Raw genomic sequence first — 13,342 nt, forward strand, 5'->3', positions numbered from 1 at the left:
TTTTTAAACTCTGAAGTGTTCCACTGGACTGTGTTGATGGAGCTCCTTTCAAACTGGGGCCTGCCCTTGCCTGCCAATCAAACAGAACTGCCCACAGCCTAGCAAATGGCTGTCATACATCAATAGGCCATTCATTGGAAATCTAATGATTGGCAACTGGGACCACAGGTACAGAGAATGCAATAGAACTCAAGCTGTGGTTGAGTTCTTGTTCTGTCTATCCTTTTGAGTGATGAAAAATGAGGCCAAATCTAGGCAATTTTTTCTTTACATTGAAAGCTTAGCCTCTTGATCCTGTTGGGGCTGGAGCGAGTGTGGAGTTAGGCTCGGAGAAGTGGTTAATGTACACTTTGCTCCTGATAGCTGTTTCTGAACATTCCATAGTTATAGTTCTATAGGTGTAGGTTCCTAGTTGTTTGGTATCTGGCCCTGTGGGATTTAGGGGGTGGGGGAATATGGGCTTGGTGTTTGAGAGCTGGGTAAAGGTGGTGGTGGGGGAGTTGGGCTCTGGATTTCTTGGTTTGCGTATTAAAGGCGTACTCACAGGCCAGTTGTTTGCTCTCTCTAGGAATTAGCTAACCCTCAGAGAGGCAGTCTCTCTCCAAGTCCATGAGGTCCCAAAAGGTCAAAGCATCATACAATACAGAAAATTAAAAGCATGATTAATACTGCAGGCTGAGAGGATATGTGTTCCTGCACTGTCAGACCGAGCGCCAGAATTATTGGAGACATGTTGCAGCTTCTCTGCCCTCTCTCAATGTTACGCTGTTCAGGACTCAGGATCCTGCCCTCCGAGGGTTTACAGAAGTCATTCTCACTATCTCACCCTGGCTCTCTTGACCCAGAGCAGTTCTTTACTTTCTCAGGAAACAAACGGGATGAAAGTCCAGGGCTGGGACTTCCTCCTTGGTATGTTTGACAAGGACTGACGTACTCTAGGCCTTTTGAATCCCGGAAGTCCAGGACACACCCAACCTTGATTACAGTGTCCAGAATGCTGGAGCGTAGGTGAAAGGACAAAAGCCAGACACATTTCAACATGAGGGACCCACTGACAGATTGTCCGGTGAGTAGCTCAGTGTGGTTTGTGTGCCTGCGTGTGAGGAGGGTGGAGGGTGGATTTGTATATTAATGGATTTTAACTTAAGAAATTTGAGACACTCAGAAACCAAACACATTTAGATATTGGCTGTGGTACAAAAGTTTGTGGTTTTTCTTTGGTTCAGTTTAAAAACAGAGCTTTTTCTAGGAAACGACAGGGCAGGTAATTGTCATCTTTCCTTCTCATATTCTTGGGAGAAGTTTTGAGTGAGTAAAGCCTCATATTTGGATCCAGATGGTGGCTGTTTGGAAAACATTCTTAAGACATATACCCATGGTGCCAACATCATGTGTCGAGTGGATATAAAAACACACAGAATGTCTGCAGCCAATTTTTGGCTCTGAGAATAAAGTGAGGGAGGAGAGTTTTTGTGCTTTTTCGCCCTCATTTTTTTGAGTCAAGGATCACAATTCCTGCAGGAGGAAGGATAGACTCCCCCCTCTGCCTGGCCTGCAGTGGTTCTCAGACTGGTTTAGCAGCATGTTTGTTCCATGTTTGTTCATTTTGGTAGTGTTTGGAGCACTACCAAAAATATAAGTTTGGTCAGAAGTCCAAAGACATTGTGAGGTCACTGGCAGCAATAGCAGAGATGTAATTTAGGAAATAAGAAGCAACTAAAATAAAGGGGGGAATATGCTTACTTTGAAAATAAAGTAATTAAGGAGGGTCAGTGTTTTATCCGAACACATGGGGCTGAAAAGCTAAGATTGGTGACATCGTAAGCAAGAGGTTGCAGTCATCCTTCACGTATTGATAACACAAACTGTGGGGCGGCAGATAAATGGGCACTGAGATAAAGCCATAAAGAAAAAGATCAGCAGAGGATTATTGATTTCCTTTTTGTTTATTCAATGGATACGAAAAGCACATGGTTGGAAAAGATGGAACTATAGTTACTATTGCAGAAAGTCAGGTGAGCTAAATAAGATGAACTCATAAATGACTAGTAATTTTAATAATGACAACATAGTAGCCAATTCTGCCCAATTTTCCTTTTTTTAAATACAAAAATAATTTGTGCTTAATGTAGAAACAAATTCCAATGATATGGTTATATATCGATTTTTAAGAGTGAAACTTCCCCCTTTAATTACTTCAATCTCAGTCTTCTCTCCATTGTTAATTATGAATAATTTTTAAAAAGTCTTTTATCATTTATTTGTCTCTCCTTGAGGTTGCTCCCTTACTAAACTGTTAAATCCTCTCCTGTCTCAACACTCCTACCTTGATGTTTTTGTGTAGGGGTGGTAGGCCAGGACAGGGATGGGGTAAGTGGCAGCAAAATCTTGGCACTAATAGTAACCAAAGAAGAAAATTAACACCAGGGGAAGGGTGCAATGGCCAGAAGACAGGGAAATGGAGGGCAGCTTTAATTAAGTTTAAAAAGAGAAGAAGAAATAAATCCATAAAAAAGAAACTGAAGGCCTAACATCCTTTTTGTAGGCAGCAAAGTCAGTCTTCAGATGTGGAGAAATGTTTTCTTTCAGCAGTCCCCAAGGCAACCCATAACCACACTTCTGTGTCCGCTTAAAGCTCCACTCCCTGGCATGCTGAATAGTTCCTTGTGCTATGCTGGGCCAAGGACTCCTGTCCTTGTCTAAGACTTTGAAGGTCATCTGTATGGGCTCATTGCCACCAAAAGTATCCGGGAGTCATGGGGAGGGCGGATATCCCTTCAGCCTGGGTTTCCAAACCCTCTAAAGTCACAGAACATTTATTTATTTGCAATTGTTTCATCTTAATCAAGTGTTCAAGTTGATTTCCTGGCACATTCTTAGCTTGTACTTGAGGAACAATGCTATGTGAAGATGAATCTGCAGTTTGGGAACAAAGTAATACAAGGAAATGGATGGTAAATGAGTGCCTCATGAAACACTTAGGTAGTTTTATAAAAGAACCCAAAGCTTTAACCACCTGCAAAATGTCCCCTTCCATGAGTCCCTAGAGTTGCACAGAGCACAATTCATAAAGTCTTAGCTTAGCTACTGTTCTTAACCGGGCCCACACCATGTACCCATGTATGGAACTCAGTGGGTTGCATGAACTTCAGTGAAAAACTCTGTTTGTACTAATTTCTAACAGAAATTTAGAATTTTATTCAATCCAGAATATAGGCAACAAGCCCCAATACTACTAGTAATATCTGTGTAGTGTCTGTGACTTTGTAACCAATAAAAATCAGAAATTTTATAACATTACAGTTGCTGCACATATCTAGAAATATTTACATTCAACCTGACTTCAAAATGTTGGTAATACTTAAGATATATAATTTAGCATGTTAATAAAAAAGCACCTAATATCATAATTTTAAAAATACACTCTAAAAATATGTAATTCATTTCCTTTGTAACCCTACGCTACTTAAAAATGTTATTCTGAATCAAATAGGTTTCATGAGACTACAAAAATAGCTCATGGTACGAAAAAATTTAAAAATCTCTTTTAAATCAAGCTCTAATGGGCAAAATAGACTGATAGCTGGGCCTTTCAACCTCAAAGAGCCAGGTCAGTGTTTCAGTTCAAATTGTCACCAGGGTGGCATAAGATTACCTAAATGCTGTGTAGGATTAATCTTGAGAGTGTCAGAACTTATTTGAAGAAGATATCTTTAAGATATCTTTAAAGTTCTGTTTTTGACAAGGAAAAGAATTGGCTCTGGGCCTTGATGCTTCATTGCCTATGAAGGTTTAGGTTTAGCTCTTAAACCTAAAAATATGTCTAGGGATCTCATCTTCAAATCCATGTGCAAGAAAGGCAAGGAAGTAGGATCCAATTATCTCCAAAGGAAAGAATCCGATCATAAGAAGGTGCTATTAATAGCACCTTCCTATCAATCACATAGAAATCAAGTACAAGTAACAAGCTCTAGCCAAATTTTTGCTTTTTACACACTCATACAGTATCCAGGAAGCGGTCTGTCAAAGCAAGTCTTCTGGGCTCCACACAGTCAGCCCCTCCCCTCATGTCATCGGCCATTGAAATGGCACCAGGCTGCTCCTCAGGTTGGTAACCTGGCTCAGAGGCCAACCTGAGCTTCCCATCTTGGTGGCTTAGCCTGGATACCAGACAGTGACTGTCACTAACTCAGATAGTGTCGGTGCCATGGTCCGTAGCTCCTGGGAGAATCTGACTCGCTGCAAAAATACAGAAGGAGGCTGCATATGGCATGGGTGTCATGTGGCCCACAGCCTCCCCAGTGTGCATCAATGAGATGTGTAACATGCCATTCCACGTTTCTTGGACCTCTGTTTCCTCATTTGTAAAGTAAAAGGAGGAAAGGATGGAGTAGACTATGCTCTTTAATGTTCCATATCCCATAATCTATGTCAGTCTGCCACAGGGATTCCAAATACCACACAGATGGTGAACAAGTACATGGAATCCGTTCAGAGAGGGGCAGTGCTTTGAAACATCGCCCCCACTGAATCAGAACTCACATGATATCAGTAGCACAGTGCCTGGCATAGTAAAGGCATCCAGCAAAGTTCATTGTGCTAAATTTAAGTGGAATATCATGGTTTCTTTAACACTGTGAGGATCATCACTAATCAAAAAAAATTCTTCTGTACTGGCATCAATAAAAATAAATTTTTCTATAACCTTTTCTAGAACTAAATTTAACCCTCTTAATCATTCAAGCAGAAAGAGCAGGTAGGCCAAGCTTGATATAGGCACTTTATAATCTTTACAGGTCACCTGTCTAAACATTTCATGTGCTGATTGGCTGGATTACTAAATGTTTTTTGTAATGGCTATATTTATCAACAGAATTTGCTTACAAGTGCTGGGAAGAAACATTTTCCTAATGGCTGAATGGGAAATGTCTGTGTAGACCAGTTGTCTATTTGAGAAGGGGTTATTATTTTTTTAGGGGCTCAGGAAGATCCCAGGTATTCCACTACCAGACTGAAATCCCTTTATCAGGGGAGAAAAATCTCATAATGTTTTTTTCCTAATAATTAATGATCCCCAGGAGAAGCAGCATATTAATATAAATTCATATGGAGATGTAGAATCAATAGTAGATTATTCTCTGGAATGAATATTTGATAGGGGGTTAGGATATTTAAAAGCTCAGTGGGTAGGAAAAGAACACCAAAATTGCCTTCCACCTGACTGCCCTTCTTCTCAGCAAGCCCTTCTTCTTGTGCTGGTTAATGACATTAAGAAGACAGCTGTATTGCACATAACACTTAAAGGCTACTATAACTTGGAGTAAACTTAGTGGGATTATACAGATTAGCCATTTATAAGTGTATTTGTTTCTGATGGATTCTCTAATTGATTTTCATACCTAACATTTCTAATCACATCTCTGTCTCTAACTAATTAGGTTATCCTTATTTCTTTGGGCCTTAACTGTAAATAAGGGAATTAGACTTTGGTGGCTCGCAAACTGTGCTCCATGGAACCCTTTCAGAGTCCTCTCTGGTGGGTGGGAGTGTGGTGAGGTAGGAGTGAGACAACTAAAACTAAAGTCAAGTGATTTCACTCCCACAAAGCAGGTATGTTCCAAGATTTTCTGAACACATACACACACACACACAGAGAGAGAGAGAGAGAGAGAGAACTATATGGTCTCTGGAAGTCTGCTGTAGCATTTAAGTGGGTCTGCTTTTCACAGTTTTTGTCTCCAAGTCTGAGTAAATGATACGTAATGAAAAGTACAGAATCATTAATTCTAAATAAGGGTTTATGCTGGGATAATGAAAATATTCTTAGCAAATCTTTTATTTATTGATGTCACCTTTGTCTCAATCTGGATCAAGGTTTCTTGGGGAATTTTTGGTGCATAGTATATAGGATCAAAGGTAAAGGTTCTCTCCATTGCTGTTATAAGCACATCTCTTATCTGATCGCTAAATTAACAACAAGTATGAAGACCTTCTCAACTTGCGTGTGCCTGGGCATACTGGAGTTTGAGGTTTGAGGGTGGGTTACAGGTGTACCTGAGACACAAATCCTCTGCACCCTTGAATTAGCAGAGTATGGCTGGGAGCAAGGTACGAGGCAAAGCCATGGGCCAGTTCCCTCTTCCTGGAACAATTTTGTCCATTTACCACACTCTTCCAGTACAAATATTTGCTATGTGCACCATTTTGGGGCAAAAATTTAGAAAGTACTGGTCTATGAAATGACAGAAAATCATCTTCCAAAGTCTAGACCTGGTAGCCCAAGGGTCAATGGAAGCCATAGACTGTGCTTCGTTCCAGCAGCCCCTTACTTTAAGAGGTTGAATGTGAATACCTTTGCCACAGGCTTCACCACTGCCACTGAAGGCAATTGAGTTTTCAATCACTGGCTTATGAACTTTCAGCATGGCCTAGCCTCCTAAAACTAGTTCCCTTGAGACAGTATTTAAAAATGTGTCTTAGGGAGTTTTGATGGCTTGATAAGTTTAGGAAATGCAGCAGCCCCTGTAACACAAGCACATAGAAAAATTCTCAACTGGTTCTACTCATTTCCACATTGGTTATGAGCAGAGTTTTCTCTACATGCCCCCATCCCACACTTGATGTCCAGGGTCCCTTATTCTCTCCTATAGGTAACTTCTATGTGCAGACTATCCTCTAGTGATGGTGAACTGGTAGGGGCCTTTCTCTTAGGACATTTCATCTCAGAGTCCCTTCCTTTCACTCCTGCTTCCCCTAATAGGAGGTTCTTTTTCTCCTTCCCACTCTAAATCCCTCGAATCCATCTCTCTGCTTTCTTTTCTCCCATCCTCAGCCCCAGCTTTATAGTGTGTTTGAGAGCAGAAGAATTTACTCCGTAAGCGTGCATCCAGATCTTTCTCTCTTGCACACGGCCCCATGGCTTTTTGTTGAGTCTTTGTTTCTGCTTTGCTGTGGGCTGGAGAGAAGTCAGTAAGACAATACATAAAAATCCACAGCTTAATACTGTGAGATATGTCTAAATAAATCAAATAAGAAAGCCACAGGACCTATAAAGAAAACCATAAAATTTTATTGAAGATAAAATAAAATTTGAACAAATGCAAAAACTTACTCTGTCCTTGGACAGAAAGTCTAACCACCATTAAAAAGTCAATTTTCCCAAATTGATATATGTATGTAATACAATTCCAATTAGGATCCCAACGGGGATTTAAAAAGAAATGTCATTAGACAAATGTTCATATGTTAGAATAAATACCTCAGAATAGCCAAATAAATTATGGAAAGGAAAAAAATAGTTGTTTAAAGAGAGAGCAGAAGCAAAGCGTTACTATCTCTATAACTTAGGTAGTGAGTACATAATGTGTATTATTATTTTCTGTATCATTATGTGTGAAACATAAAAATGTTTCATAATTCAAAGCAAAAAGACCCTGTATGAGTTAGAACTATGTTCAGCTGCATATTAGAAAAACCCCAAATACATATGTCTTTAAAAAACAACATTGTATTTTTCTTACACATAAAATAAATCCAAAAGTAGAGCGTCGACGGCTCGTGTGGTGTCCTTCACAGCCATCAGGGACCCAGGCTGTTTTTCTCTTTCCACTCTATGACCTTAATGCATTATGTCCAATCTCAATACCACTTTATGGCTTTGGCCTTCATTTTCAAGTCCAGAAGGAAGAAAAGGGGGCAAACAAGCCTTTACTGAAACCTCATACAAAACTTTCCCTCACATCTCCTTGGATAGCTTTCAGTCACATGGTTATACATCTAAGGGTGAGGGAGGCTGAGAAATGACCTTATTTCAGGAGCGTGTACCCCACTAAACATTTAGGCATTTTCTTCTCATGACACTGAAGTGTGTTTCATGGGATGCTATTAGGTGTTATAGAAGAAAACAAAAGGCTTAGGGAGGAATCTAGTGAAAATGTTTAGGTAACATAGGAGTAAACAAAGAAGCTAAACATGTTTCTTTACTGCAGGTCTTCTCACAATTTGAAAATACTCCCTTAAACTTTCCCAGTGTGCCTGTAAGGGGAGGAAGGAGGCCTTAATAGTATCAGACCATTCATATATGGCAAGTTAGTTTTATTGGAAATAAAAATTAGAAAGCTTGATTGCCAAATAGTGATTTTACTTTCATGACTCTGACAGGATTATTTCTCCTTCATGAGAGAGGCTACAAAGTGGAACCTCACTACAAGTGTGTTTTGTTTACACTGCAGAGTTTTTTAATTTGTGAATTGTTTGCTACCATTAAAAAAAAAATCATGTTTTGGATGCAAATCCTGATTTCAGCTTTTTTGGACAAAGTGGGACATCTGGCTTTCCTGGGCCACATTCCAGGTGGCAATGATGGGCCAGAATGGTTCTAGCAGCTCATGGTCCCCACCCTCCTCCTCACTCATTCAGGTGCCTGACTGGTGTCAGCAGCCACAGGATTTTGCAAACTGTGCTTTAGAAATTAACAATTTCCTCATTAAAGCTTTGCACCCTCACCACTCTCCTTGTGTCCCAAGCAGTTTCAAGGAAGTGGTTTGCTAATATTAATATACATCTACCAAGTCCTATCATAGCTTTCTTTTTTTTTATTATTATACTTTAGGTTTTAGCATACATGTGCACAATGTGCAGGTTTGTTACATATGTATCCATGTGCCATGTTGGTGTGCTGCACCCATTAACTCATCATTTAGCATTAGGTATATCTCCTAATGCTGTCCCTATCATAGCTTTCTGTGTTAAATTCACAGGAAAGTTAAACTACTGCATAAAGGTAAATGGATATGGTAAGACTGTTTGTGTATTCTAGGTGTTGGTTTGTTCCATCCCCAAAGGTAGGGACCTGGATTAGCTCATTTCTTTAGGTCTTTCCTCCTCTGTCACCCTATGTCCTTAGTTTGATACTCTGCTAGCACCACATACCAAGTGCTTTGTTGACTGAATGGCTTTCTGGGCCCTGAGGGGGTGTGTATTTGTGAATGTGCCTGCTGCAATAGGAGGCACTCAGTAAATGTGAATTTCCTTCCTTTTTCCCTTCTCAATATGGTGCCCAACTGAATGCTGGCGATATTTGAACACTGGAATACGCTGGCTCATTGTATGAGCAAAGAACAGCACAGCCCTCAATCCATACTGAATTTGGGTCCTCTTATGTAAAATCTCATTTTGAAATCTGCTGTTGCACCTCCCAGATGGAAACTATGAGAGAGTGTGTCTGGGATATTCCATCATCTAATTCACTTGCTCTGTGTCAGAAAAAGCTGCAGAATCAATTGACATTTAGCTTCTCTGTTTGGGCACTTAAAATCTATTGTCATCAATGTCTACATTTATAGTTTCCAGGAAGACACTGTGGAGTTGTAAATCAAATGACAAAAACTTTTACTGGAAATTCTTGTGTCCGCAGGATAAATTCAAATATACATGATTATAAAGGGTAATTAATAAATTTATAATGGTTTGGTTTAACCAGAATGTTCAACTCATTATGATAACATTTTTCTTACTGGAATTAAATGAGACAGAGAGAGGACTAGGACAAAGTTTTCTTACCAGGTTATTTACTGACAGTTTCATATCTCAGACAAGAAAGGCTCACTCTAATAGCTCATGGTTTGTCATAAGCCCCAGAAATATTATTTTGAAGTTTATATGTGCAGGAGGGGACATAAAATAGTTATGTGGTTTCCTTCAGAATGTATTTTTTTGTCCTTCCTGGGAACAATAGGGGTGACAGGAAACCAGACTCCAAATGCACCCCACTGCTGAATTGTTCGCATTTGGCCAAGGGGAGAAACATCAGCTTTATTTTTGAAAAGTTCTCCAGGGTCTTTCATATCCAGGCAGAAGAGACTTCATCTTTATTTTAAGAACTCATCCAAAAGGTGTGCATGCCTGTAGCTGCATGATCCTTTATAATGACAGTCATGGTTATAGTAGTTTTCTGAATGTATAGGTGCTCTATCTTCGGAGTTGCTCGTAATCTTCCTGTTCATTGTTTTTTGTTGTTGTTGTTCTTGTTTTTCAGTATAATAAAGTATACAAGAACCTAAAGGAGTTTTCTCAAAATGGAGAGAATTTCTGCAAACAAGTCACATCTGTTCTTCAGCAAAGGTACAAAATGCACGTTTGCAATAAATGGTTCTTACTCTTTAGTTGCGGCAAGTGATATGACTGGAGGAGTGATTACAAGCTGTCCTACTTTCCAGAATGTGGTGTTATATTTTGGTACTCGAGAGATTGCTTGAAGAATGATTCTCCCCTATTGCACATTTATCAACTGGATGCCATAAAAATCAAGAAACAACAGGAAGTAATTCAGCTTAGGAAGGCTCAGTCAAGTCTCTTCTGATTCCTCAGACTGGGTTGATTACCGTCTCCTGGGGCCCACTGTTGGATCTGATGCATACTCTCATTATTGTACTTTTCACACCGACAGCAATTATTAGTTTACATTTTTCTCTCCCCTAGAAGGGCAGAGGCAGTCTTACTCATCATTGTATGCTGACCTCTTAGAGCCTGGCCTTTTGATTTCCTTAGTTACTGTCAGGTGCATGAATGAAAAGTCACCATTTTCAGCATTGTCTTCTTAATACTAGGTATGATCATGTGTAAAGCTGTTCACTGTGCTAAAATGAGCACATTTAACTCAGTTAAGAAAGTTATGAAAGCCCTGCTTGAAATGAGAAAACCCAAGGAGTGAATCTGGTTATAAGGGACCTTTTAGGCCTTTTCCCTACTTCTAGATAGCTCTGTAATAAGCAACTCTAAAGAGACCTTCAGAAGACTGTTTAAACCATTTCAAATTTAAAATAATGAATGTGTGCCGTAAGACCAAAGATGCCATGGATTGATTGCATCCTGAATTAGTAGGTTGTAGGGGAGAAAACATAATTTCTTTTCTCTCCCTTTTCAAGTTCTTAGTTGAGATACTCTTCTGAAAACAAGTTAGATTAACAAAAGAAAAACAAGCAGAAACTTACTAACACATGCTATACCCATCACATGGGAGAGGCCCTAGTTCAAAAGTATTTCTCTCTCAAGGCAGTGGCTTAGGGGTCATGCTTAAATAGTATTTCACCAAAGAGCCAGAAATCCTAATAGGGACAAAGAAGATAGCATCTTTGGGCTTCCAAAAGGCAGGAAAACGTGGGAAGGTAAATATATGGGAAGAGTAAAGTCTGCTCCTAGATCCTCTGGCACCACTATCTCTGAGCAGATAAGCAAGTGTTGGACTGTCTTCAGGTGGGAAAGGCAGAGAGAGGGGCAGAGTGTGTCCCTTTGTTTTAACCTTTTTTAAACTCAACAGTCCCCAGCATTTTTGAGAGGAATATTTTGGTTTCCTTCAAGGTCAAAACAAAAGGAAAACATTAGCTTTATCAGCACCAAATAAATGAGGCCAAAGAAAGATATGAGAGAGCTCAAACAGACTTTTATAAAGAACAAAACCAGATTTGTCAAAAGGAGTCAAAAAGAGAAACATTTTAAATATGAAGTAACTTCTATCCTAACAGCCAAATTGCTCTGGTTCCATGACAGAGAAAGCGGGAGGTGCCATCTGAGAGGGAATTTCTTCTGTAAGAAAATATTGTTATCAGTCCCAAAGGAAATGATTTAAAATAAGACCCGTTATTCGTATGAATCCTATGAATTCAACTCATTACCCAGATTAGAAAGCCACCTTCTGCCTGCAGAGCAGGAAGAATCTATGCATGTATCAGCCAGGCATATAATGTGGGTTGTAGTCATCTGGGCATTAATTATTTGGTGTCTGAGAGTTCCAAATTAGTGCCTGGTAGAGAGCTGTGAAGATAGAAGACAGGCAATTGATGATGCTTGCTGCTAAACAGACTCAACAGTGAACTGAAAAACTCTGAGGGAGTCTCTGCTTGAAGCCTGTCTCACTGTTTTTCTTTTTTCTAGATCACTCCATATCCCCACCTTGCCACCGACATCCACTTTCTTCATACAGTCAGAGCCTTCATTTCTTATTTTTGTTTTCTTGAAGTCTCTTCCTAGGGCTGCCATCTGCCCTGGACCTATTAATGTGTGAAACCCTCCATTCACTTATTCTAGAGTGATAAATATGTCCAGTGGGGAAGAAACACTTGGGTAGCTAAAGATATCTCCCCTCGTAGCTTTACATCCTTGTAGAGAAGAATTTAGAATTTGAACACCTCAAGAGTCTACTGGTTAGCAAAATTACAAGCACATTCCTGCATAAAAACAGTATAGTATGGGTACAAAGAACAGATCTAATATTTTACCTAGATCAAAAAAATTATGCTACATATTAGGTCATTTATGTAATAAGTGCTTTTCTGAACATTTTCTAAAGCTAAACGTTTACAATTGAATTATTTCCCTTTAGCCAAGAAGCCATTTTTAAAGTTGCTTTGTATTGATTCCTGGTAAATGTACATTTGCCATGTCTCCTCATCTTGAGCTTTCAAGTTTCCTCCCCTTGCTCAGCTTTTAGATCATGTAGTTAACCTGAAGGATGCTTGTCCACACTAAAAGAGATGGCATTTGGGGAGAACTGTTTTCTAATGGATACAAATATTCTATTAATCTATGAATTTGTGGCACATTGTGTACTTTTAGACAGCATTTCTGTGTATTAGCAGGCAAAGATACAGGCCACTTCATTTCTCAGGGCTGGATCATTTCTCTCCCACACAGTGATGTGATTCTGAGGTCACTCCCTCTTCCTAGTGTGTTTCAACTGAGTCAACAATTATGTTGGTTATGGTTATTAAACCATATCAACAAGGATGGATGGTCACAGCATGGCTGGGATTACATTTGCCTTAACTCTCCCCATTCTGTGAAGTCAGAAATTCCTCCTCTAGATATACATTGGATAGAAGGCAGATTCCCACCAGCTATCTAGAAATGAGCCTTGGCCTTATTTTCCTCTTAAAGGTGGGCTTATTACATGTGAACCAATGGTAACTTTCCCTTGTATTAGAAAAATACCTGGAAAGCCATTACTCTTCAAAAGAAACTATCTTGTTACTTAAGGTTACAGACAAGTAATGGGAAACCCAATAAGACAAGTAAAATGGTAGTCTTGGGATATATTCAGTAGGCATTTCCACTGAGGGTTGTGACAGACAATGATGAAGGCAAATCTGTGGCCAGCATAATTTAAGATACAGTGAAGGAGGACATGCGGTTTTAAATGAGGGGTACCTGCCACCTAAAATGCATTCAGTAAATACTCGCAGACTGAATAAATAGATAAATAAATAAATGGGCTGGGTGCAGTGGCTCATGCCTGTAATCCTAGCATTTTGGGAGGCCAAGATGGGAGGATTGTTTGAGGCCAGGA

The 13,342-nt window shown here is 39.6% G+C and overlaps 1 protein-coding gene across 2 annotated transcripts in view; it reads left to right on the forward strand.

The window, feature by feature from the left end:
• The first annotated feature begins 848 nt into the window (after positions 1–848).
• NOSTRIN (nitric oxide synthase trafficking) overlaps positions 849–13,342 on the forward strand; it is a 63,403-nt gene continuing 50,909 nt past the window's right edge. The window contains exons 1-2 of one of the 2 annotated variants that reach the window (XM_030803470.1): positions 849–1,066; positions 10,037–10,122. In XM_030803470.1, the coding sequence (XP_030659330.1) occupies positions 1,040–1,066; positions 10,037–10,122 (113 nt within the window). In that variant the 5' untranslated portion in view covers positions 849–1,039. The remainder of the gene's footprint in view (positions 1,067–10,036; positions 10,123–13,342) is intronic. The other variant, XM_030803471.1, reaches the window with a different exon arrangement.

The sequence above is a fragment of the Nomascus leucogenys genome, chromosome 22a, assembly GCF_006542625.1.
Source record: "Nomascus leucogenys isolate Asia chromosome 22a, Asia_NLE_v1, whole genome shotgun sequence".
Lineage (NCBI taxonomy): Eukaryota > Metazoa > Chordata > Mammalia > Primates > Hylobatidae > Nomascus > Nomascus leucogenys.